Source organism: Castanea sativa, chromosome 7 (genome assembly GCF_040712315.1).
Source record: "Castanea sativa cultivar Marrone di Chiusa Pesio chromosome 7, ASM4071231v1".
Lineage (NCBI taxonomy): Eukaryota > Viridiplantae > Streptophyta > Magnoliopsida > Fagales > Fagaceae > Castanea > Castanea sativa.
In genome coordinates, this window is record NC_134019.1 from 857,278 (window position 1) to 884,011 (window position 26,734).

At 34.9% G+C, this 26,734-nt stretch overlaps 3 protein-coding genes across 5 annotated transcripts; 2 read left to right on the forward strand and 1 right to left on the reverse strand.

Annotated features, from left to right (window-relative positions):
* Positions 1 to 1,408: 1,408 nt before the first annotated feature.
* LOC142644593 (putative E3 ubiquitin-protein ligase RHC1A) lies at positions 1,409 to 3,810 on the forward strand. 3 transcript variants are annotated; one of them, XM_075819172.1, is made up of 4 exons: positions 1,409 to 2,372; positions 2,462 to 2,639; positions 2,798 to 2,882; positions 3,234 to 3,810. In XM_075819172.1, exons 1-2 carry the CDS (start codon positions 1,445 to 1,447, stop codon positions 2,524 to 2,526), a joined length of 993 nt encoding a protein of 330 aa, XP_075675287.1. In that variant the 5' UTR covers positions 1,409 to 1,444; the 3' UTR covers positions 2,527 to 2,639; positions 2,798 to 2,882; positions 3,234 to 3,810. The 3 variants fall into 3 exon arrangements, with proteins under 3 accessions (XP_075675287.1, XP_075675286.1, XP_075675288.1); XM_075819171.1 differs by having other exon boundaries at positions 2,462 to 2,882; XM_075819173.1 differs by lacking the exon at positions 2,798 to 2,882.
* A 13,557-nt stretch (positions 3,811 to 17,367) lies between these two features.
* Positions 17,368 to 21,719, reverse strand: LOC142642417 (RHOMBOID-like protein 10, chloroplastic). The gene is given in 10 exon segments (XM_075816765.1): positions 17,368 to 17,651; positions 18,233 to 18,274; positions 18,652 to 18,750; positions 19,680 to 19,747; positions 19,826 to 19,922; positions 20,007 to 20,087; positions 20,187 to 20,214; positions 20,216 to 20,239; positions 20,463 to 20,719; positions 21,438 to 21,719. Coding segments are annotated over 10 exon segments (1,032 nt in total). The 5' UTR covers positions 21,627 to 21,719; the 3' UTR covers positions 17,368 to 17,504.
* A 1,922-nt stretch (positions 21,720 to 23,641) lies between these two features.
* LOC142643780 (uncharacterized) lies at positions 23,642 to 24,616 on the forward strand. The gene has a single exon (XM_075818496.1). The coding sequence runs from the start codon at positions 23,692 to 23,694 to the stop codon at positions 24,529 to 24,531; it is 840 nt and encodes a 279-aa protein (XP_075674611.1). The 5' UTR covers positions 23,642 to 23,691; the 3' UTR covers positions 24,532 to 24,616.
* Positions 24,617 to 26,734: the final 2,118 nt, after the last annotated feature.

Below are 26,734 nucleotides of genomic sequence, written 5' to 3' on the forward strand. Positions count from 1 at the left end.
TTGTACTGGCAACTCCACCTGGTCCATCTCATATTTTATTTCAGATATTAGTTGGCTAGCTTTGTCTTTTACGTCATTTTCTTTTAAATGGGTCAAAAGAAGCAGTAACTCTGCTGCTCATACAGTAGCGAAGTTCGCATTAGATTCTATGATGTCTTGTTTTTTCACTTTGGTTAATCTTCCACCTAGTATAGCTCCTGTTTGTTTGAAAGATGCCAACAATTGTATTTTATATATATATATATATATATATATATATATATATATATATATATACATTTTTTGGTGGACAAACCCTAACTTCCTACACTACAATTTTTCTAACAAAATCATCAAGTACAATCATTTTGAGAATTCTCGTACTTAAGTGTGTGGTCTTAAAGTCCCCCCACCCCACCTAAATTTCTTTGTTGTAAATTCAGGGTTAATAAGTTGGGCTAACAAGCTAGCCCAATGGGCACCCATGGACAATAAAACAATCCCATGGCCTGCCCCACTGGGCTACAAATATCGAGCTAAACAGCTCATCAGCCTAGTGGGCTAGCGAGCTGTTGGGTTGACCAATGAGTCATTGGCTATTTGATGATCCTTAATGGAATCCAAGTAACTCTTGGCAAGAGTCAAACTCTCTTTGACTACTCAACTTATTGTCACCTGGCATAAACAAACCTCCTTGGTGTGTCTTAATTATTCATTTCATCCTAAATTGTTGGTCATGTTTAAAACATTTAACTTTTTAATGGAATATCATTTAATACATGATCTATTAGGTAAAAATGTACGAATTTTCAAAACTATCATCCAAATTTAGACAGGTACTATCATCCAAGTTTATTAAATGGAGACTAACGGATGTAGTGATTTGGCTGAGGTGTGAAGTTCAGGTACTAAATTCGTTGAAATAAAAGTTGACGGGTGTCATGACAACAACTCCAAAGTTCAAGGGTTGTCAAGGCATTTTTCCCTCATTAATTTAAACTATAGAGAAAAAAATGACTTTTTAAATAAAAGGTAAGATAAGAATTTTATTTATTAATTTTGGAAAAAAGACTTTATATTGGAACATCCCAAAATGGAAAAAATGACTAACAATTTGGAAGCAGGGAGTGTGTTGTTTTTTACTCATAATTATCAATTATCATAAATCAAATCCAAAGAAAACCAAAACACCCCCTAAACAACTTGGAATCATTTCTGAATTATCCTTCACTTTATTAAGAGGAAAGAGTATTGACTACGAAAAGAAAGCCCTGGTGACAAATATCAATGTATGAAGAGAGAAAAAGGAATCCCTTTGTGCAGTCCCAAAAGCCATCCTTTCTCTCTCGATCCCTCCCTCTTCATAAAACTTGCCTATAAATTCTAATGTACTTTCTTCCATAACACACCCTTAGAATCATACATTATAACTAAACGAAAACCTCTCCTTTTTTGCTCGTAAACAATGTCTTTGACTGGTCGTTCTCGTGTCACGGTTAATGGAATCCGAAGAATGAGAACCTTCCATTACTTCTGGTGTCAAATTTGTCGACGCACTGTAAGGATTAATTCCTCCACAAATCCGTATGAAACCTTATGTCCCTATTGTTTCAGTGAGTTACGTCTTGAGCTAGACATTTCCAGGCATAGGCTTGTCACTGCAGGACACACAGCCCTAGAGCCCTCCCCCGCTGTCCAGTCACTCGATACCTTGGCTCGTCTGCTGGACCCTTCATTGTTGTCGTCATCGTCTATAAGGCGTCCTAATACCGATTTTGGCAGGAGACTTGAATGGGTGTCAGAAACTGAAGATGATCCAGTTCAACAATCTTGGATCACCCTCCAATTTGTTGCACCACCTCGTCCAACAAGACCCATTTCTCCACCACCAAATATGTCTCTCCAAGAAAATAATACAAGTGATTTTACGTTTGGGAACACACTAAATGAGTTCATCGAAGGCATGGCACTGCTGAATGATTGGACCGGACCGCCTCCTGCACGCTCTTTGGCTATCGAAGCCTTGCCAATGGTGAAAGTCACAAGAAGGCATTTGGATAATGACCCAAGTTGCCCCATATGCAAGGAAGAGTTTGAGCTTGGTGGGGAGGTGAGAGAAATGCCATGCAAGCATTTCTATCATGATGATTGCATTGTCCCTTGGCTAAGCAACCACAACACTTGTCCTGTTTGCCGCCATGAAGTGCTATTGCAAGACACTACTTCTAACAACGATCTAGAAGACACAAATGATCATGACGGCTTTCGCTTTGGAAACGTGACAAACGGCCTCAACTGGTGGTGGAGTCAGCTGTATTCTTTGTGGCCTTTACGTGCACTGTCAAATTGGACACATCGCTTCCTTTATTCTGAAGAAACTAGTTATCCTAATGGTAAGAGATTCGAATCAAAGCATTCTATGTGTTTTATTCTTTTTCAAAATATTGCATTGATGGTGAAAATATATTTTCTTTGCTAACAGGTATCTCTTGGTTGACGCTCATGGCTTATTCTATTGCTTTCTATATATGTCACTACATGTGCTAAACGAGTTTCATACTTGTGAGCTTTATAATTGTATTGTTCTTAAGGCAGGTAATAATTAATTATTGTAATTATTTTCAAGATAGCCCTGATGAAACGATATTCAAGTTTGGCAGGTACGTTTCTATACCCTATATGTAAATTTTACTCCATTGAACATTCCACTGAAGTACATATATATGCATGTTATTAGGGGGGACCTAATCATCCAAATTATATCATTTTTTTAATAAAAATAAATAAATTTTAACCTTGTTCTTTGGCCTTCTTCCAGGCATGGTCATCCTGACATGCTAAGTCAATTACCAAAGTAAATGTATGTGTCATATAAAGTCACCCGTAACTATTAAGCCTAGAAGGTAAATATTGTTAATTTTTGGTACCTGAATGTGTGTTAGGGAATAGTTTATCTAGCTTTTTATTAAATTTTTTTTTGTTGGAAGTGTGCTAAAGTATATTTATACATTGAAAAAGTGTGAAAATTCTGAAAAAAAAATGATGTTTTAAAAAATTGTACATAAAAGTTAAAACTAAAAAATAAAAATTAAAGCTGATGCCAAACAGACTCAATCTATCGCTGATTTGGGAAATGCGATTTCAATTGAACAATTTCATTTGAGCCTGATGTCCAAATTCTACCCATTTTCAATGTTCAATGATCTTTTTATTATATTCAATAAGTGACAATTATTTTTGTCCTCATGTTGCAGTTTCTCTCCATGGAAGCAATGTAAGCTCTAAGATCTTCATTTGCTTGATGGGTTTAGTTATGAAAACGTTCGTGTGACATAGATGAAGTTTGATGGATTCAATGTAAAGTGAAATTATACCAGTACCAATTATCAAAGGTATGATGGTGCAACATTAGCCGCCACACCATAGCAACTCAGACTGCCACATAGTGTAGCAGCTAGTGCACTACCAGAGCAGCCTAGACAAGCACCAGAGTAGGCAAGACAATCAGATAATGTAATAGCTAGTGTAGGAGCAGATGATGCAAAGATTGAAGGATTAGATAATCATCAAGGGATAGTGTCTCGTGCTACAGAGTTGAAGCAGCTCAAGAATTGTGCAAGTCTGTCTAAACGACAATGTAGCTTAGTTGATGTTGTACAGTAAACTATGTGTAGTTTTGTATGTAAATATAGTTAGTTTAGTAGTCAAGCACGTGTAAGAGTTTGTTATGTCTGTTAGTCTCTATTCACACATGCATCAATCTGTTAAGTTAGTTACAGAGTTGATTTGGGTCATTTTGTATATATATGTACAGCTTTTGATTCAATGAATGAGATAAGAAAATTAGTTTTCATCAAACCAATTCTCTCATACCAATTCATATGAAATCTTCCAAGAGTTATCTCAACCTTAACCTCTTGGAACGGGAACAACAATACAGGGTAATGATAGAGATATTAAGCCCTAGAACGGAGCGTATTATATAGGTAATTTACATTTTAATTATATCATTTGTAATGCAATATCAGCTGCACATTATAAATTTATAACTCTTCCTTAGAGTTAGTCTACAGTTAGACATATATTTCTTTCTTTAGGAATATTCCTAATGCACTTATTGTAATACATCAATTCATGGCTTTCTACTGTGGACGTAGGCCATCACATTGAATTAAGTTAATTCTATTTTTGCTCTCTACTTTTTATATTTTCTCTCGGGTGCAATCCTAACATAAATTCTAACATAGAATAAGGGTTTTATGAGTCCCTTTCTTTCCTCAACAATGTGCCCTCCAATTATCTCTTCATTGTCGCTCAAGCAAATATTAATCCTTCAAAGATTCAAGCCAATCAAATACTGTTTTGAGGATTTACAGTTGATACACACAACGCTGAAGGAATTACCGTAAAATTACATCACATGTTAACTCACACGTCATCCAAAGGTTTTGCGATTCATCTCCACACGTGACATGCCCCTTGTGCCATCATACGTATGAACATGTTCCCATGTGTCATCACACGAGCTAGCCTCAGATCTATCTCACGCACCCCATTTGCCTACATACACAAAATCCAGTAACACAACAGATTATTAAAACAATTTTAAATATATAATTACACATTTTAAATTTCATGAATTTATCAATAATTGAGTTTTAGTCAGTAATATTTTAGATATTTTCAAAATTTTGTAAAAGTTTTACTCAAAGAAAACCATGTTGATAAGGAAAGATTACATAAAAATACCTAGAATTTATATCATGTTTCATATTAGATCTTATGTTTTTAATTTTCTCAATTAAAGCCCCCATAGTTGTCAAACTGTTTCAATTTGTAAGGAGAAATAATATAAAAATGCCTAGAATTTATATCATGTTTCATATTAGGTCTCATGTTTTTTTTTAATTTCCTCAATTAAAGCCTCATACTTATAAACCTTTTCAATTTAAAACGTCAACCCATCTTTGTTATTCTAAGCAAAATCGGAGCAAAGAAAAATGGAAAATCATTGATAAAACTTTAGATTTCACCTAAGTAGCTATCTTTGATTTTTTGGCATAGAAGAATATTTTTCACTTTATCATTCTGAGCTATGGTTTCTCTCTAAATAGACTTTTATCTCTCTAGAGGCAAAGATTTTAGTGGGAGTAGACACCAGGTTTAGGTCCAGGAACCAAACTTGGGCCCCTAGCAGATGGCCTTCTATATCCATAATTTATGTCTAGAGTTAAGGTACGAGCATGAGAAGATGTTAAATACACAAACCCACCTTGCCTATGGGTTGACCTCCACTCATTATGTTCTATATCCTAATTCTATAAAAAGGTCCTCTAACAGACTATCCTAGTTGTAGGTATCTCATTTTGTACCCCTTACGATTCGAGTTTCTATTTCTCAATAACGATATCACTAGAAGGGTCTATGATTGGTGTATGGCCTAGTTAAAGAAATTTTTTAACTTGAAGGATGTTTTGGAAGAGGAAAACCTTATACGAACCCTAAGCATGCGTACGCAAGCTCATTAACTATGCATGGATGGTTGAAGCTCGAGCAAGCATACGCATTATGGTTCCAATAAGTTATTTAAATAAAGTTTTTGATGAAAAATGTGGCAAAGCTAATCTCACATTGAATGGGAAGAGCCTTGCAACCCTCTTTGAACACTATTAAAAGGCCACATAGTGCTTTTCCCCAAACAAACCAAATCTACTCTGAAAAAGGGATTCAAAAAGAAGACTTTAAATTCAAAAAGCATCCTAGAGTTAAATTTTCTTGGCTAAGACCTATTCGAGTCTAAGCCTTCTAGTTAAACTTGCTAACCCCCTAGGCATTTTGTTTTGTAGAATGACCGAGTGAAATGGTCAAAATCAAGCTCTAATGAGCTCTATATTTTGAACTATTGTTCTTCATTTCGTCTTGCTTTCTATAAGTTCTTCTACTTTTTTAGTTTTAATAACCTGTTTTGTAGATTAGATTTATTGCTTTGTGGATTGGAAGCTTGATAGGTTAGATAGGATGTAGTTCTTGAGTATTACATGTTGTGTGTTTTTGGGTAAGAATGTGTGCGCAAACACAAGCATGCAAATGTATCTCCATGAACATGCGTACGCATGCTGATGCCATGCAAATTTAGCTTAGAAACTTAGAATTTTCTTATCTTTTGATTTTTTGTTCTTTTATTAGTTTAAATGAATGTTTTAGGTTCTATTTAAGTCAGTTTATTTGTGTGTAGGTCTAAGGTCTATTGTATAACATGTTTTAATGCTTGTTTAGTCCAATTTTATAGATCAGGGTTTACGTGTGTGATGAACAATATGAACATGCATTTGAATATAATCATGCATATGATGCATAGGTGTTGTGGTGATGATGCAATGAGGTAAGTGAAGCTAAGTACATGCATTATGCAAGAGCATGCATACTTGGTCGATGACGAACATATGTGATGCAATGTTTGATTAATGCCATGTGATGTTGCTGCTATGATGATATGCTTGTGATCTTGTGACCTATGATGTTATGATTAATGCCTAGATGTATGTGAGGACATGAATGTGTTTACCATGATGATGTGATGGGATGGATGAGTAACATAAGATGCCATGTTTATATGCACAATAGGATGTGATGAGATGTATGTGATATGCCATGTTTAGATGAATGCTAGGCTATGATTAGTGCATGTGTGTGTATAGGATAGCCTATTAGAGGACCATTTGGATTCCTTTAGGCCCTAGGTTGGAGCTTGAATACCCTAATTGTTTGTGACCTACTGATCTTGTCCTTTTAGCATTAAGGAACCTACCCACACATAGAGTGATCTTAGATCCTATCTAAAGGTGGTACCCTTTTTATATCTCTTATTTGTTCAACCATATATCTTGTGATCATGACCTTTAATTTCAAAGACAAATATAAAGAAAATGTTAAAACTAGAAAGATGACCTAAAGGTTGTGTTATACCCTAAGAGTTTAGGATGAAAAGAAAAGAAGTATTTAAATGTAAGAGGCTTGTCCCAAAGCTCAAATGTTTACTATAGCCCAAATGTTCATAAGACCATAGCCCATTTGGTGTATTAAGCCCAATCAAAACCTATTTGAAAAAAAAAAAAGTACTGGGCCTAAAGTAACAAATATGCTATGATTAACAATATGTGTCATAATTTATAAATTTATTGTAGAAAAATTATTAACGTTAACATATATATGTATATGTGTGTGTGTGTGTGTGTGTGTGTATATATATATATATATATATATATATATATATATATTTATGAGATAAAGTTTTAGGAGAACTTATCAACTTTTAATCTCCAATGAATATACAAAAGTTGTCTAATTTGATATTAAGAATGTACAAAAATATCAACAAAACTAACTTAGTACTCCTATAAAAATTATGCTCAATAATAATAAACTTTTGTAGAATCAAATTCATAAAAGTATTTCTAAAAGATGATTTTTTTTTTCTTCTAAAAAAACATCTTTTATGATTTTCATAGTGAAATTCTTAAAATTTTCATTTTCAATATAAATTACAATATTTTTTTACCAAAATAAATAAAAAACATTTTAATGAAACCAAGTCTTCAAATACATAAATGATCCAAAGACTCTCATAGATACAAGAACACATTTTACAAAAATAAAAAATGAAATTGAGAAAACAAAAATTACTTTGTCTCAATAACTACTAGACTAGTTGGTAATATTTTTTTTAAGGGCAACATTGGATTAACTCAAATATTATTAACAATCGTTTTCATTAATTCAAGTGTTATGAGAAACACATGCATCCATTGTTTATATCATATAACATCACTAGTACTGGGGAGGGGAGATCGTGTTTAAAAAGTACGTCCATTTCTCATATTTTTCTTCTCAGATCATACTCACGATGTTTTCATGCAAGTCCAATCAAATCAAAGTATAAGTTCCCAAAAAGAAAAGCCGATCGAGAAAACCCCAAATTGGTATGGGCTTATCTATTTGATATTTTTTTTCCCATCATTGTATAGAAAACAAGTTCTATTAAAATCCCAAGTTAATCACAAATTCTATGAACACATGTGATCATAGATGCCTTGGGGGCTTGTTTAACATCCCATATCACAGCACTTCGAGCTTTAGCAGCCACAAAAGAACAAGAACAAGAAATTAAAAGGGCATTAATTAATGTATGTTCTCAATGTGCTGATGTGTGTTGGGAGAATAAATATTTTTTATTTAAAAAAATATAATTAATTTTAGAAATAGCATTTTTAAATTTTTTTGATATCCACATAATAAATATGCTAAAATAATACAATAATAAAATAAAACGTACATAAAAATTAATTAATGAAATGTAAGTTTGTAACATCCACACCTTTAAGTGACCTAGATACAATATAATACAGGCAAATGTGCGAATCACATGTAGTTATGCAATAATTGAGTTTTAAAAAATAAAATAAAATATAAAATATAAAACCGATCATGTTGATTTTGTTTAATTTATGTTGCTTTACTTGTTGTCTCTTTTGGTGGGAGCACTCAAATTTGACATTGTGAAACTTTCATTGGTAATGTGGTATGTAAATTATATATGATTTTCAACAAAAGGAAAGCAATAGTAAATGCAAGTTTTTGTGAACTGGGCAAAGAAAGAAACCAATTATATCAACCAAAGCTCCACTTCTAACTTTGACAAGAGATAGAGAGGAATTAGGACCCTCACGTTGAATCAGACAAGTTAATAATCCTAGGCGGCATACATATGACCCTAAATGAATAACAAGGTCGATTCAAAGCCAAGACAAATTAAAGATAGACCTAAGGCTCAAATGAAGAGAACATGGGCCTAGTTCTCAACCAAAACAAAGATGAGCCTAAGGAACTTAGAGAGACAAGGTTGGGCCTAATGCTCTTAGATGAACAAGGACAAGTCTAAGGCTCCAAGAGAAAGCAAGGATATGGGCCTAAGGCCCCTAAACCAACAGTCATAGAAATCGAGAACAAAGATGGGCTTAATGCCCCCATACACAAAACAATAACGGACTTATGGCTCCAAGAAAAAACAAGGGTAGGCCTAAAGCTCCCAGATGAAGTACAAAATGGACTTAATGGCTCTATTTTTTTGGGGGAAAAAGGTTAGTACTCCTATAGAAATTATGCTCAATAATAATTTTTTGTAGAATCAAATTCATAAAAGAATTTCTAAAAGATGATTTTTTTCTTCTACCAAAAAAAAAAATATCTTTTATGATTTTCATAGTGAAATTTAAAAATTTTCATTTTCAATATAAATTACGAGATTGGTCATAACATGAATTTTTTTTCTTAATAACATAGGAAGTTTGCAGAGAAGAAAGGCATCCAAGGAATACAGACCTGCGGTTTGAGTCATCAATAAGAGGTATGGACCATTCCAAAATGTTATTTTTTTAGTCATACCTGCAAGTCAAAAACGGTGAATACATGATGCTTCATTTAAAGAAATACAAAAAGTAATTGTAACAGATAAAGAAAAGGAAAATAATATGTTATAATGTTTTGAATCCACCTATGATTAAAAGATTATACAATTTTAACAATATTTTCTCATTTTCCTGTAACAAAAGAAGATTTTGACATCAGACAAGATTTCATGTCTACAAGTCTCTACTACCATAATTATGAATTGTGAACAATCTTGCGAACCACACAAGTGTTTCATGACATTCAACCTTGTGGCACACATCGAATAATACTAGACGACAATGAAACCTTTAGTCTAACGTTTCGCAGATTAATTCTTTGAGGCCCTTAAGGCCTAAAATAATTTCATTGAAAAATAATTCTTTGTTCATGTTAGGATGCATTTTTTAAAAGGATGCCTGGATTCCCACTAGTTTTAATATGTAAAAATAAGGCAAGAAGAAACATAAATGCAATGAAGAAAAAGTGTATTGCCGACCACTGCTTGTTTACATAATGCGCCAGAAACAGATTGTTAAAACAAATGGCAGGAAACATAACATTACAAATTAACATCTGGAAAGAAAATGCAACAATAGAAGTTTCTCATGATGAGGACCATAAAGTGTCTAACGCTCTGTTTGTTTCGATGTAAAATATTTTCAAAAAAATATTTTCTAATTTTACAGTGTTTGTTTTACAGTAAAATATTTAGTCAAAAGTAAAATATTTTCAGTCAACTAAATCATCCTAGACAAATTTATGTAAAATATTTTACACTTAAAATTTTGGGAAAACATTTTACATTTGCTCAGTACTTCACACCAAACATTTTACATCCTAGACAAACATTTTACATTTGCCAAACACTGTAAAATGAAAATATTTTCTTGTAAATATTTTACATGTAAAATATTTTACCTTTACAAATATTTTACATCGAAACAAACAGAGCGTAAGATACAAACCAAAAGTATACCCAATTTCCTATTATTGGTGATTGATTATACTTTTAGTCATCCAAGGAAGTTTCATGCTTAAGTAATGTCACTTATAAACAATAAGGAACAGTTTGGCTCTAAACATATTTAGAGCTATTTCATTCTAACCCACTATAACAATTGAAGACACCACCTGTGTGTTAATGAGTCATATGACTTGTTTAGAACATAAACGTAATTAGTCTTATAGATCGCCATGTAATGTTTTGAAAAAGATAGCTCCAAATTTACATGTTTGGTGACAAACTTTGCTCAAAGAATAATATTATAGCAACATAAATGCAATGAAGAAAAAGTGTATTGCCAACCACTGCTTGTTCGCATAATGCGCCAGAAACAGATTGTTAAAACAGATGGAAACATTACATTACAAATTAACATCTAAAGAAAATGCAACAATAGAAGTTTCTCATGATGAGGACCATAAAGTGTCTAAGATACAAACCAAAAGTATACCCGATTTCCTATTATTGGTGATTGATTATACTTTTAGTCATCCGAGGAAGTTTCATGCTTAAGTAATGTCACTTATAAACAATAAGGAACAGTTTGGCTCCAAACATATTTGGAGCATGTTTGGAGCTATTTCATTCTAACCCACTATATGACAATTGAAGACACCGTCCGTGTGTTAATGAGTCGTGTGATTTGTTTAAAACATAAACGCAATTAGTCTTATAGATCGCCATGTAATGTTTTGAAAAAGATAGCTCTAAATTAACATGTTTGGAGACAAACTTTGCTCAAAGAATAATATTATAGCAACAGAATACTAAGATAATGTACACTTGCATGCATAAACACACACACACACACACACACAGAGTACTTGAACTTAGATATGCCCATCTTCCTGGTTAAGTATTTGGAGTGCCAATGTTCCCTGTACATCAAAGTTACTGATTCAACCATCTCGTTTCAGCGTCACATTGAGTTTCTCCTCAATAGTTAAAGTGACGGGATCGGTTTGTGGTGGAGCAGTTGTTCTGAACTGACCAGCTTTCGGCTGCACATCCTCGAGAATGACTTCGCCTTCTACTTTCAAAGATTCCAAGAACTGGTTTGTCTTTTGAGATTTACCAAGCTGCATGCCAAGACCTTTTGGAGGAGTGGTTGCTAATGAAGGTGGACGGCCTAAGGATTGGGGAAGATATTGTCAGAAGTGATTTAATTAAACTCATAAATATGCACTCAAAATAAAAATAATAATTATTGTAGAGGTGAAAGTGTCTAGGGTTTGATAAGTCAACCTTAACACAAAATATTATTTATATATAAAGGAACATTACTGTTTTTCCTCTAGTTTAAACTCATAACACTTCCCCTCCTCAAGTTGAAGAGTATATATCATACAATCCTAGCTTGTTACATAATGAATTTAATCAAGTCTTACATAAAGCTTTCGTAAATATATAAGTAATTTGGACTCTTGTAGAAATAAATGGGGTAGCAATTACAACATTTTCTACTTTCTCCCGAGTAATATGACAATCTATTTCAATGAAGACCACTTAGGATTTTCACTTTTTAGTGGTCTAGTGTAATTGATAGTCTCCGACTTAATATCATTATTTTACTCTAAGATAGTTTTCCCCTAATATAGATTTATATATGATTTTTAATATTGTATATTCATGTAGGGTAATCACGAAATTTTAGGTTTCTATGGGTGGCCTAACAATGCAACCATGGGAAAAAGGTCAAATTATATTGATAAAACTAAATTCCTAAAATGAAAGGGAAAAAAAAGGTATGCATAACATTCTTGTGAAGGAATGAAATAAGGTATGAACATGCCATCAAGAGAAGCAAATCCCTAAATCCATGCAAGTAAAGCTTACCATTATAAAAGCAAGTGAAACTTTTTTTAGATAAGTAAGAAATTGAGACACTTAATTTTAGGAAATTGAAAGATAATGATATACCGTCAAGAAAAGGATACAAGCTTAGAGAGCATCCACAAAGTCTCCAAATCTTCAAGGATGTTGCTCTGTTTGTTTGTCACAAGCACCAAGTACAAAGCCTCGATGGGCTGGTACACGTAGCGCACATTTTCTGTCTCAACATATGCATGTTGTTTTCTTGTGCCTACCAACTTGTAAAAAATCCAAAAGAAGGCCCTCAATTCTAATTCGAGACATATCCAAAAACTGCTTAGATGCGGTTGAGAATTCTTTGTTTTACATTAATTTTTTGGATGCACGTGTCATTATTTTCATGCTTTCTCTCCACTTAACTTGTTATCTAACATATTTTACTTTTTGTTTCTCTCTACATTAAATGCCTGAACACATGATTATTTGTAATTCTTGCAAATTGACACAATTTAATGATATATTGTTTGCAATTGTTTGACATGACATGTTATTGGCTACCCTAAACTAGGAGACCGGTTTTTACAAGGAGAGATGGGTGCCTAATCCTTTCTTATCTCGTAAATTAGCCTCCAAACCAAGATCAAAGGTTCTAGACTAGACTCTTGTCCGTGTAATTTTAAATTTTCTTTAGAATGTAACTAGGAAAAAAAACAATGTAATTTATTTTCTTAGATTGTATCTAAAAGACCAAAGCATTGTAAATTCTTGTTACAAAATTGATGCAAATTGTCATACATATTAATACAATTGAAGCACTTTTTCTAGATAAGATTTTCTTATTTTTCCATTTAATTAAATAAATGACGACTCCATATAAAACCCTTGATCTAGGGGAGAGTTACAGTGAATTCAACATTTTGAGCATCACAATTGCACCGGTTTGCACGAGTTAGGCCCAATTTGAGAAAAATTGGCAGGCCGAGGTCGCGGTTGCTTACAATGAAAAGAAGGGAATGAAAAGAAAAAAGAAAAAAAAACGGTTACGTTAGGAAAATGAAAAGGTGGGAAAGACACCCGATGGCTAAACTACGTGTAATTTAGGCCACCCTACTAAACTACATGTTGTTTAGTATTTTTTTTTAAAAAAAACTCAAACTCTTGGAATTTGCAAAAAGATCCCCAAGGAGTCTAGGAAAATTAGAAAATTAGAAAATCATTCCTAGTAGATCCGAAAAATCAGAATTTGCATACACATACCTCAAAGTGTTATTCAATTACAGTAAAAAAATTTAGAATTTGCACACAAACCTTTCAAAGGATTGGACATTACCAAATTTCCCTTTAGTGGTTCAAAAAAGTCAGAATTTGCATAAAAGACCTTCAAAGAGTTGGAAATTACAAAGAAACCCCATTGGGCCAAAAATCACACGTGGATCCCCTGAAAGTTGGAAATTATAAAAAGACCTCAAAACATTTGAAAAACCCCTCAAGTGGTTTTTTCACCAAGATAACAAAAGATCACCATGACTATGAAGAGACATTGAATTTTGTGCACATATTCTTCTTGGAATTGAATATGTACACACATGTCCTCAGAGACTTTTAGAACACCCCAAAAGTGAAAAATGGCATAACACAAATATGGTTAAGATAGAGGCAAGAGCCACCCAAAATACAGAAGAGATTGAGACAGAGACGAGAGCCAGCCAGAACACCAAATATGATTGAGATTAATGCAAGAGCCAACAAGAAAAGTTTGAGGCAAGAGATGTAGAGTGACACCCCAAATACATTCCCTTTCTAACTCGTAAGAGCACCCTTGATTTATGTGATGTTTGTAGATGGTGGAGTGATCTCCCCATCTTGTGGCCACTGGCCTTTTTTTTTTTTTTTTTTTTTTTGTGGATCTAGGATAGTGAGTCACTTACCTTTTGCTTCACAGTTGGCAAATCAAGCTCTTGGATAGTGAGCCTATCGCTACTCATTTTCTAAGCAGCGCCCGTGGACTTCAGACATACGAATCTCATGCAACTCTTTAGAATTGAACCCAGCCCAATGTATGCATGTTGTTTTTTGTGTGTGTGTGGTTGAACCAAAGCTATGCATCGAAACAAAATGGTTTATCTCTTTTTATTTTGATTTCGTCAGCGGAGCTCACGAATCCAAAGAGGGTCAATTGTGAACACCTCATTTTGTACCTTTGAGCCCTCGTTCCTCAATGACGATATCACTCAGAGGTTTAGGGCTGGTCTTGGGCCTAATCTTATAAGTCTTTAGCTTGGAGGATGTTTTGGTAATGGAAAACATACAAGAATCCTAAGTATGTGTACGCGTGTTGGTTAGCATGTGTATGCATACTTAGAGTATGTGTGCACATGTAGGGTTTTAGATGACCTGTATGGAATGTTTTTAATGTAAAATTCATGCAAAGCTAGTCCCACCTCGGCTGGAGGCCACCTTGCATCCCTCTTTGATCACTATCAAAGGCCCCAAAAGTTATTTTCCCACAACACGCCTAATTCACTAGAAAATAGTGAATCAAAGTATGAGTTTTTATTCTAAAACATCCTCGAGTTAAAGTTTACTTAGTTGGGACATATTATGGTCTTGACCTTTGAGTTTTAATTTTAGAACTTTTGGTTTTGTCTTGATTAGATTAATAGAGGGAAACAGTCAAATTAAAGCTCAAAGAGTTCTTATATTTGAGGTAAGGGTCTAACCTTGTCTATCTCATTTTGTTTGTTTATTTCATTGTTTATTGCTTTGATATCTCATTGTTTATTGCTTTGATATCTCTATCTTGTAGTTAGATTTTATAGCTTTTATAATTAGAAGCATGGTAACTTGAGTTTAATTGCTGTTTTGTTGTTGCTTTTAAAACTTGTTTTTGGGCAGGTATGCATATGCATGCTTCATGCATGTGTACATATATTCGAGGCATGTGTACGCATACTTCATGTATGCATGCGCATACTTGTGCCCGGAAACCCCAAATTTAGGGTTTTGATTTTCTAATGTTTTGCTTTGTTTAAATCACATGTTTAGAGTCAGTTCAAGTCAGATTTCATATGTTTAGGTTTGGGGTTAGCAGAATAATATGTTTCACCTGACTTGATTGTTAGATTGATAATTAGGGTTTATGTCATAGATGAATTATATGAGCATGCATAAGAAGATGAACATGCATTGATGCATAAGTGCTGTGATGATTATGCAGTGAGGTAAGTAAGGTAAGTCATGCATGATTACGTGAATACGCATTTGAGTGGGATGATGAACATGATGTGTTTGATGAATATAATGAATGTGCTTAGTTGATACCATGATGTTATAGATGAGTACTACCTTTGGATAAATGAGATCTTACTGTCTTGTTTGAGTTTTCTCCTTAGAGTATCCACAGTAGAAGCTAAAAATTTAACTTTTTAGTTCCACAAAAAGTTACTTTATCTATTTAACCTTCTCACTTTACAAAACATGCTACAGCAGTGGATCTATTTTAGCTTTCAACACAGTAAAATAATATATCCACTACAATAAAATAATATATCCACAAACTTCCCATATTTTCGTAGAGTTTCTTGGTAGCTAAACATAGCAACCCACACCCAACACAGCACAAACATCCACCACCAGTCCACAGCAGGAAAAAAAAAAAAAAAAAAAAAAAAAAAACCCCAAATCCTCAATCTTTTTCCTTAATCCAAACCAAACAAAATTACCAACCGGAGACAAACCAAGCACAAATCGGAGACAAACCCACGCGTCGATGCTGCCCACACTGTCAACATCCTCGTCGATGCTTTGGTTTCCAATTACGCTACATCTCTCTCTCGGCTTCGATCTCATCACTCTACCCGTGGGTATGAGGCGGATGGCGGCATGGGTCTGAGCTGATGGGCGGCTTGGGACGGCTGGTGGATCGGTGACGTCAAGCTTCGGTGGCAGCGACATTGACGATGAGTTAGTCTGGTGGCGGTAAACAGAGTGAGCTTGAGAGACTGGAGTTGAGAGAGTGAGCTTGAGAGAGATGAGCTTCAGATGAGAAAATCTTTGGAATAAAAAGTTGTATTATTTTAATCTTCAGCTAGAATAAAAAATAATTTTTTTTAGCTCTCAACTACAACGCACATGTATCTATACATGTGCACTGTAGCTGATACATGTGCATTGTAGTTGAGAGCTAAAAAAAAAAGCTATACCTCCACTGGTATAAGGTGATTTTTTGTGTTTTGGTGGAGCTAAAATAGCTATATAGCTATTTAGCTCCACTGCTGTAAGTGCTCTAATATCTTTTCTGCCCTTGGTTATAAGAAGCATGGAATGCTAGATGAATGGTAGGATATACGATGTTTAGATGAATGCTAGGTGGGATAAGGATGCTAAAGCGGTTCTGGTTCTGGAGGATTGCACAACACCCGCAATCCCTTGTAACTAACGTGGAACCGATATGTGCGTTGTGTTGAGAGCAACGTTATGAATGGATGAAACAACGACCTGTGGCTGTCATGCAATGCAACTCACTTGATTTCCAAGATTTAAAAAAACGACCGCCCATTATCCGAGGTTCCTTCTCTTGGCACAAAGTGACACTTTAGGGAAGCACTTTATGGAACGTGGAAAGCCGGATTTAAGACAAGCTCTGATTCTGGTTCAATCGGAACAAATAGCAACTTCCCTAAAATTAGTAAAAGCTAATACAGGAGTCTCAGATGCCTTGATGGAAGATTTCAAAACCTTGAAGCAGACGTTCCACAAGCTTCACTGGAGAGTAGCGCCCCACATTATCCTGAAGGAGGCACGGGTCATGGCAAAACAGGCAATACAAATGCATATTCGCAGGATATGGAACCAACCTTCTTTTCTTAGTAGCACTAAAAACAAAACAAAAAAAACCTATGTTTGGCTTCAGCTGGCGGTTAGGCAGTGGGTGTATGCAGTTCTTAAACCTCTTCTATAATTTGTATTAGTGGGGATTAGCAGTAGTCTTCGAATATTGAATTTTGTTAAATGGAAAAACTATCTCTAAACATCATCTCTACCGCCTTATATAGATACTGTGCAGCTGTGCTACATATATCAGACAAATCTTGAAAGAATACTAATATAAGAACATATCCAGCAGCTAGGAGGGAACTACTTATAAATCTCATTTTTGATAAAGAATAAGCAATCAGAAATGCACCTTTTCCCTGCATGATAATTTTATACAAATTTCATTACAAGCAATAAGAGTTTGCTTTGCCTAGAAATCAATACAGAATCACTTTTGTTCCCTTTTCTTCTTGATGAGATAGAATATCGGCGCTCTGTCAGAAAAAATTCTTCGACCATCACTTGACATGGACTCATACTTCCATGAAGGACCAAGAAGCCATGATGCAGCAGCTCCACCAAGAAAGCCTCCTAACTGAAGTTGTAAAAGTTGTAAATAAAATAGTAATAATAATTTTTAAAGACAAAAGGTGATGTTTTGATTGATTTTCATGAATGCTCCCAGACAAACTTAGCTGTCTTGTCTACTTAGAATCTGTCTGTCTGAAACTGGAATACAAGGATTTATTGCAAAGATTTTCAATTGAAGTTACAATCTACATACAGGATATAAGTATATCCTAGAAGACTCGGGTAGTTTTTTTCATTAACTTCAAAACCAACAATGACCAAAATTAATGCAAAACTTAATTTTGGAGATGAGTCACTTATAAACCACCACATGAGAGTGCACACAATCAAATTAATAAAAGAAGCCACAATGATATCAAGGAAATGTTTCCTTAAGATTGATGGCATAGGATGCCTTATCTGCCATTGCATAATGTGTGCTGTTAACTGAAGGCATTATAGCGTTCCCTCTCTCTCTCTCTCTCTCTTTGAATGTACATTGAAGTACGTATCAACAAAACTGCTGGAGCATTCACAAAACATTACATTTTTTATATACTCATCAATTAGTTCGATAGAAATGCTATAATTATACTTATGACTTACATGTCCCCAGTTATCAATGCCTTTGGAAAATAGCCCAATAACCTGCAGCACATATACTTAATGCCATTAATTCAACCAACACACAAAAGAGAAAAACAAAAAGCGTCCTATTCCCAATATGCCACTTGTTGAATGATATGAAACTGTGTTCTTCATATATGCTCTCATAAAAATCATAATACATTTTTGCACTACATGTGACTTTGGGTGGAGTAATGATTTAGATGAATCACGCTAAGACAGCAACCTAGACTCATGCAGAGAATATGGACAACCTAATTGACTTGATTGAAAATGCTTGGAAGAAACAGAAATGTCTCAACAGTGAACTGTCATTGTTTGATCCCCCTCTAGTTTTTTATTTACTGAATAAAAATTGCTTAACATTTTAAGATGGATAATGGAAGTGTGCATCGTACCATATTCAGAACAATAACCTGTGCTATGTGTTGCAGATCTTCTTTGCCACGTCCAAACAGTTGTCTATGCCTTGTGGCAAACACAGCAACTGCTCCAACCTGAATCAAACACTGGAAGTTTGACTAAAGATAGAAGAAAAGGAGGAAGAAGAAAAGAAAAACATGTTGAACATAGCTTGTTATTTTTATAGTCTTAAAAAATACTCCAAATTTATTTAGGGCAGAAAATTCTGCATCATCTTTTTTTCCCTTTCAACTGTTAAAGGAAAGAGGAGGTGGGGAGGTAAAAAGAGTAATGCTATTCACAAATATTCCTAGGTGGTAAGTTGTTATTGGTTCTCATATGGCCCAATACTAACATCATTTTTTTACACACCAAAAACAACTTGCCACCTAAGATTTGTTATGAAAATGTCATAGAAGTAGCGTTACTAGGGGTAAAAACAAAAAATATAACAACTCATATAGCATCTGAAGATAAAATTCTTAAATTCATGAAGTAAGAAAATTTCTTGTTAATATTTTACAAAGCCAATCGGCCAATCAACATTCTGACAATCAGGTCCTAATGGAGAGGTTAAAACTACAGACATAGTTGACATTGTAAAATTCAATAGTAGAGTACTTTTTTTTAATTATTATTTTTAAAAATGAATAATTTGAGCAGAAGCAGAGGGAAGGATGAGTCCCATAAGCATAAGTCCTAAACCCAGCCCAAAAGGAGTACTTTCAAGAGTGGAGTACTTGGCCTTCTGAAAATGGAATAATAAAATAAGGAAAAACTGCATTTGCAGCCATATATGGCTCTGTTTTTGGTTGAATATGGCTCTTTTTATTTATTTTGATAAGTGCAACCATATATTGTTCTACATTCCCTATAATAAAAATTTAGGAGCGCTCACTGAAACTCACTTCACTGGAATATTTTTCTCTGAGGTTTATTATTATTATTATTATTATTATTATTATTATTAAATGGGGCATTGGTGCAAGAAGAAAGGCTAATAATACAGAGTTCAAGAACTCACTAATCCAAAGATCGCTCCTGACGCACCAACTGCAGGTGCTTTGCAGAACCAATAACTCATCACAGAACCTGATTTTCTTGAAATTAATCAGAATACAATTAGATAAACAATTTTGATCGGCTAGTGCAGAGGTTATGAGCTGTTACTTGAAATTGCTGAGGCAAAGTAAACTGCAAGGAATCTCCTAGGACCACTGATGTTCTCTGCGCTAGGACCAAGTGAATTCAGAGAATAACAGTTAACCTAAAAATGACAATTTTCTCAGACCTAGATAGGGCTAATAAGACATAAAGTGAGAAATATCAAGCAGTACAATTTAAAGCAGACCATTAGGTGCCCAATGTTAGCATGCAAAAATGAAGAAGTGACCAGCCTCCAGAATTGTCCTTTGTCAATGAGGCTATTTACCTGTATATAACTTGAATTAATCAACAAGGTAAGGAAGCTAAAAAATGAAAATTTAATATTAAAGATGGAACATATCTAGATTTCTATTTGTGCTATTACCTTAGCTCCCCATAATAGTAGCTTCCCGTGTTGCAGTTTGTGCAATAAAAATTCTGCACACACGATTTAATAAGCAATAAACATTTACTTCAATGTATGCAAAATTTCAAAAACAAAGAAGGTGAATATATGCACCTAAAACAAAAAGGATAAAAAACTGGAAGTGAAAAAGCTGTTGCATTTAATTATTATTTATAGAACAGAGAATTGAATTGTATCCATGAATCATCACACTAATCTTATTCGTGTTTGACAAGATGATACACTGATACTCACAAGACATTAACAGCAAGCAGAATATTGGTCCATCTTCTTCCATTGAATGAATTTCTACTTGATATCTTCGAGTGAGATGCCCTATCATTTCCAAAGTCCTTTCTAGTTTCTCCCCCACTAAAGAAGGATGAACAAGTTGAGTATGTGGCTGTCAAAGTATCTTTCGATAACTGAAGAAAATTAAATTCCTTGAATTGGAGGTCTTTTTCACACCACACATCCGTCAATCTAGGCACATGACCAAGACGAGAGAGTTTCTGTTCAATAAAAAAATCAAATGCCAAAGAAGTTTGAAACTCTTAAGAATTTTAGAATTGTGTGGGAATGCATCAATATCACAATTGAAACAACTAAAGCCCCTTCATGTCACCAATTTCAATTGTAATCTTCAACAAAATCAAGGTGAAGGCAGCAACTTCAAAAATTAAGTGCAACATCATCTCTACAATGATAGCATATGCATATTCATTAGTTTCGAATACTGTCGACCTGATAATAAAACCTCTTCTGAAATCAAGGAATATTATGGGATTTTATATATAGTCATAAGGAGTCACACATACTGATCCTTACAATCCTAAAAGGATTGGTCTATTGGTTGCTAAGGCCCATTGAGATGAGTGAGGTCTTGGATGCAAAACTCTTAGACAGCATCTTGGCTTGGGGCCACCCTCCTCAAAGTCTAGAAGCAATTAGTAAGTAGAACAAGTACTGTACACACGGTCCATGGAGAGACATCCATACGTATCACATAAACACCCCCAATTCCATTATAAATTCAGAGACACACAGAAGCAACTAGCAGTAGCAGGGTCTCTATTGTTTTTCCTTTAAAATACCAAATTTAGTTTATGACTGACTTGCCCACAAAATGAAAACGGAAGAGTTCAACCCAAATAAACAAACCGATTGAATTGCAGTTTTTAAGTAACCAAATGGCGATGATATATTGAGAGAGTAAGAGAGAGTTAAAACCTTGAAGAAGCAAGAGGAGGAGGACGAATGAAAAAGAAACCCGAGGCGGAGGTGGTGACTGACACGGTGTTGGACAAGGTGGCCGAGGTGGAAACAACCTGCGGTGGTTATCAGACTAAGGCTTCTGGGTGCGGGGCCCACCTCCGATACGCTAAACCACAATGGTTGTTGGAAAGCTGAACCCACCATTTCCCTCTCGCTTTACAGAAGGATTCTACTTCAGTTTGTTAAAGCATTCCTGAGATTTGGATAATGACAATTAAGGTCTGGCCTTTTTGGTCCTTAAAGCCAACTTAATTATTAAAACTGTTGAGAAAAATGACAGACAAGAGTATTACAAGGAATATTTATGTCGAAGATAATAGAATGTTTAAATCAAATTGTCTAAATTGTCATATTAGAATAAAAATTAAAATATATTTTAAGAAATATTTTACTCATATAATTATATATTTTCTAAAATAATATTTTTTATTTTTAAAAGAAAAAATAATTATTTTTATGTTTTTTTATTTTCATAATTGTTATATGTATATAGAAAGTTTTTTTATTTAAAAATATATTAATTTTAGGAATTAATACATCTGTTAAGGAATAACTATTACAACATTTTTAGAGAGTAATAGTTATTCCTTATATTTTAAAGAATAATTATTCATAAAGAATTATTATTCCTTATAATAAAAACATAACCAAACTACGGAAAATTATTGAATACTCCAGAATTACCATAAATGCATACTCTTTTCTTTCACATGAATTGTGAGTCCTACTATAAATTTAATTAGTGAAACTCACAATTATATGAGAGTGAAGAGTACGCATTCATAGTACTCCAAGAATACTCAATAATTACCTTCAAACTACTGAATAGCTAAATAATAAAAATAACTATTATATTATGGTACATATTACACAGTCTACCAAACATACCTTTAAGTATCAAGTTGGCATTAGAGATTAAATTGATCAGTTTTGAAAAGTCTTGAACCTGGTTGATATAAACTCAAACATCAAGGTATGTTAATGAAGTTTACCCTTAATATGTGACTTTAGGACATTTGTTAATAAACCATTTGAGGTATGTTTTAATGCTATTTTCATAGTAAAAATAAATTTTTTTCTCTCATAATAAATTTTTAGATAATATTTTCTAAACCAATACCCTTATTCATTAACTTTCCCCTTCCAAAAGAGAGAGAGAGAGAGAGAGAGAGAGAGGCTTAAGTGCATAAGACGCCCACTAATTGTGTTTGAACTAAAAACTAGTTTTATTGTCTTTTATCATTGTTTGGAGCAGGTTATTCAAGATAAATCTTATACTAGTCTGACTTTGTGAATTAGAATCTGAGATTCAAAAATGCCTAACTTAATGGGCTTACCCATTCATGGGCTTGGACTTCCTTTTACTCATTTTAAGTGGACCTTGGCTAACGGATTGGACATTCCTTATCTTTGAGGGTCCCTTAGTTTTGGATTCCAATACTTATAATATTTTGAACCTCAACAAACCAAAATGGTTTTTTTTTTTTTTGTGAAAGGGAATTTGGTTACCTTATGGACAATAATGCAATTTATAAAAGTTAAAGGACTAAAATGTACTTTTGTAAAGGTTTTTGGGGGTCAAAGTTTGATTTTAGTTTAGGGATTGAAATGAAAATTTGAGGAAATTTTGGGTCAAAATGTAATTTTGGAAAAGTTTTGAGGTCAAAACAAGATTTTAAGAAAGTTTTAGGGTCAAAACATGAATATGGAAAAGTTTTGAATCAAAATGTATTTTTGGAAAACTTTTGAGTCAAAATGCAATTTTGGGATATTTATGGACCAACATGAAAATACGGAAAAATATGATGGGATGCTAGCAATTAAAGGAAAAGCAAAGCTGGTGGACCCTTTAAATTTGTGTGGGCTGGAGCTGTTTGAGTTTTGAGTGAAACCTAAACAGGTAGGGCTAGGGTCAACATATATTAAAGTATGATGTGGACTTTAAGACTGGGTTAGTGTGATTGGTTTGAAGATGGCTAAAACCTGGGTTTGTGAGAATTGATGGCTAGAGGCATAATAAGTAACACGGGTTTGGGCTTACGTGAGGGCTGATGGTTGAACTTAATTGGGCTGGACCTCATATTGATAACATGACCCGACTCAAAGCCTATTTACCCTACTACAGCCGTGTGCTTCTCTTCACCTAGATATAGAATCTTCTTCATTCTCTGTCTCATATCTCTCTTCCTCTATAAGCTAAAAATAGAAGATGAAGATGATTATATCATCCCTCCAATACTGGCTTGTGAACCACCCAACCATCCTCCATTTCTCATGGACCCAAGGCCAAACCCCAGCCTCCACCCCTCTCTTCCTCTCTCTCATTCTCATCTCCTATCTCTCCCTCACTTACATCCTCTCTCATCATCATCATCATCTCCAACTCCACGCAATCCCAATTCACATCCTCAAACCCATCTCAGCCCTCCACAACCTCACTCTCCTCCTCCTCTCTCTCATCATGGCCATTGGTTGCACTCTCTCAAGCCTCACACTGACACACCCACCCAATTATAACTATATCATTTGTTTCCCACCCAATACCTCTCCCTCTGGTCCCCTATTCTTCTGGGCCTACATCTTCTACCTCTCCAAGATTTTAGAATTTGGTGACACCCTTTTGATCGTTCTCACTAATTCCATCCAACGCTTGACCTTCCTCCACGTTTACCACCACGCGACGGTCCTGGTCATGTGCTACCTTTGGCTACACACTTCTCAGTCTCTGTTCCCTGTAGCACTAATCACCAATGCGTTGGTGCACCTCGTAATGTACACCTACTACTTGTTGTGCGCAATGGGTGTGCGCCCCAAGTGGAAGAGGTTGGTCACAAATATCCAGATTGTGCAATTCGTTTTCAGCTTTGCGATTTCGGGTCTGATGTTGTATCACCACTTCACCGGCTCCGGGTGCTCCGGGATTTGGGGTTGGTGCTTCAATGCTGTTTTCAATGCCTCTCTTTTGGCTCTTTTTCTGGACTTTCATGCTAAGAGTTATAGGAAGAAGATGATGATGATGGGTCCCGGTCCCAAGGATAAAGGATCATGAAGATCTTTCCTTTATTGTACGGTGATGTTTTATTGGAATATTATAATAATAATTATGCTGTTTTGACTTTCGAGAAACAAAAAAATGTTTTTTATTCTAATTTGGATTTTATTTATGTTGATGGTTTTGGTTGCTGTAGATACTTTTTCTAATTCATGTGCTGCTTGCTGCTGTGTTAGTAGGGTAAAATCCATTAAACACCCTCGAGTATTGTGTTAATGCCAGCCAAACACCAATTTGTGCACTCTAACTTACCTCCTCTCTTCTCTGTCGTTTTCACACTACCATTCATTCATTCATCCTTAATAAACCAGTTGGCAGTAGCAACATATCATGGATAAACTCAAAGCAGGTATCATAAAATCTGAAATTTCAGTTCAAAGCTGAAAAAAACCAAAAACCCAAAATTTTGGTTTTTCTTAAAACTATCACTTACGCTCTAATCCTCATCGACACTGAATCACACAGATCTCTGCCATCGAAGAAGAAAGAGATAGTAAGTAAGATCATGTTGTGTGATAGACACAAGAGAGAGGTGTACACTACCTCCAGGCTCCAGCTAAAGAGGTATCCAGCAAGTTTTTCCAATTCTTTGCTTTATAAGAACAAAAATAGAGAAATGGCCTCCGTATTTTGATGTTCTTTACCCATGATTTCTATTGTTTTTGGTATTAAATTAGCTACCCAAGTTATATATTCAATTTGGTTGATTTGTGCCCTTGATCCATAATTCCCAATTTTTTCTTCCAAAATTTCTGATTTTTGGGGATAAAAGTCAAACCAAGCAATGAAATGAAATGAAGATTGGAAATATTGGGTTTCTTTTCTTTCTTGACAACTAAATGAAGTCTTAGAATCAACAGTACAAAGTGTAGGAAATAGAATGAGAGAGAAATGGCTTAGGAAGTAGATGTTGACTTTTGATGATTCAAAATTTGTGGAGGAAAAAAAGATTTTTTTGTGTGCTTCATCAATGAACTATGAGAGACTGCAGACCTATATACTATAAGGCTATGAAGTATGGAAAATATGTTGTTGCCAACTAAGTTAGAGTGCACAAACTGTGTGTAATGCCATTAGTGTACTACATTAGTTAGTTCTGAAATGTTATGGATGTGCTTGGCATTACTCCTTGTTGATACTCATATTTGATAACAAAGGTCCAATGATAGAAAAACCCAAATCAAGCCAAGACAAAAGAAAGAAGGAAAGATTAGGGAATAATAACGAAAATAATGGGGTTATGCCCTTAAGGCCCAAAGAGAAGGAATAGCCGTAAAGAACAGGGAATAGAACACATTGACCCATGGGCAATGTGAGAGAATCGGCCAAGGTGAGATGACCCTCTTCAAGAGAGAAGAAAATAGGCCTTGAATGGGTCCAAGGAAGAGGGGAAGAGGAAAGAGGCCCAATGGGCCAGCCCAACAGGTGTTAGCAGATAAACAATAAGAGAGAGACATTGAAAAGCCCATGGGCCCAACAAGGCAAGATGTGGCAAGTCCAACAAGCCCACTTCGTTTTCCACAAGGGGCAAACACAAGCAAAAGGCCTTAGTCTCAACAAAGAATAAAAAGGGACAAAATCACATAGTAGCGGCAGAAACTGCGTGGAAAAGGAAGGAGACAAGACGTGAAGTAAGAAAACAACAATATAATGGCCAGAGCACCACCAACCTGTACCCAGCCAATGCAAGGGAGGTGGACCCACAGCTTAGGAATTATAGAGGGTGTGGTTTGGTGGAGAGGGGAAAAGAGCCTATTTCTGGTATCTTGTTAGGTCCTCTTTTAGGGGGGTGCTCTGCTAGGAATGCATCTTTACCCAAAATAGATAGTAAACTAGCCAGGATCACTTGATGCATGCTAGAGAGAGACCCAAGGTTTTACCTTTCAAAGGAGAGAGAAAGGTACATGACAAAATGAAATGGACAAGAATTTGTCATGGGATGGGCAATGGAAGAGAGTAAAAACGATGAGCATGTCCAGATGTAGTGGAGGCTAAACCCATAGGCCAGAAGGGTAGTGGGCATTTATGAGGGGTGTTTGCAATAGAAAAAAATAGTTGGTGAGCAACAAGGGTAAAAGAGAGAAATCAAGAGAGCTTGATTTAGTATAAATAGGAACAGTACCCGTAAGAGGAAACAGGATAGTGACTAAGGTAATCAACACAGAGAGTAGAAAAGGAAAGAAGAAAGAGTGAAGTAAGA

Bases quoted from the DNA above. Each gene is read 5' to 3' on its own strand.
- LOC142644593 (XM_075819171.1), top strand. From the start codon at position 1,445: ATGTCTTTGACTGGTCGTTCTCGTGTCACGGTTAATGGAATCCGAAGA. The intron at 2,373-2,461 runs GTAAGAGATTCG...CTTTGCTAACAG, and splicing joins AGAAACTAGTTATCCTAATG to GTATCTCTTGGTTGACGCTC.
- LOC142643780 (XM_075818496.1), top strand. From the start codon at position 23,692: ATGAAGATGATTATATCATCCCTCCAATACTGGCTTGTGAACCACCCA.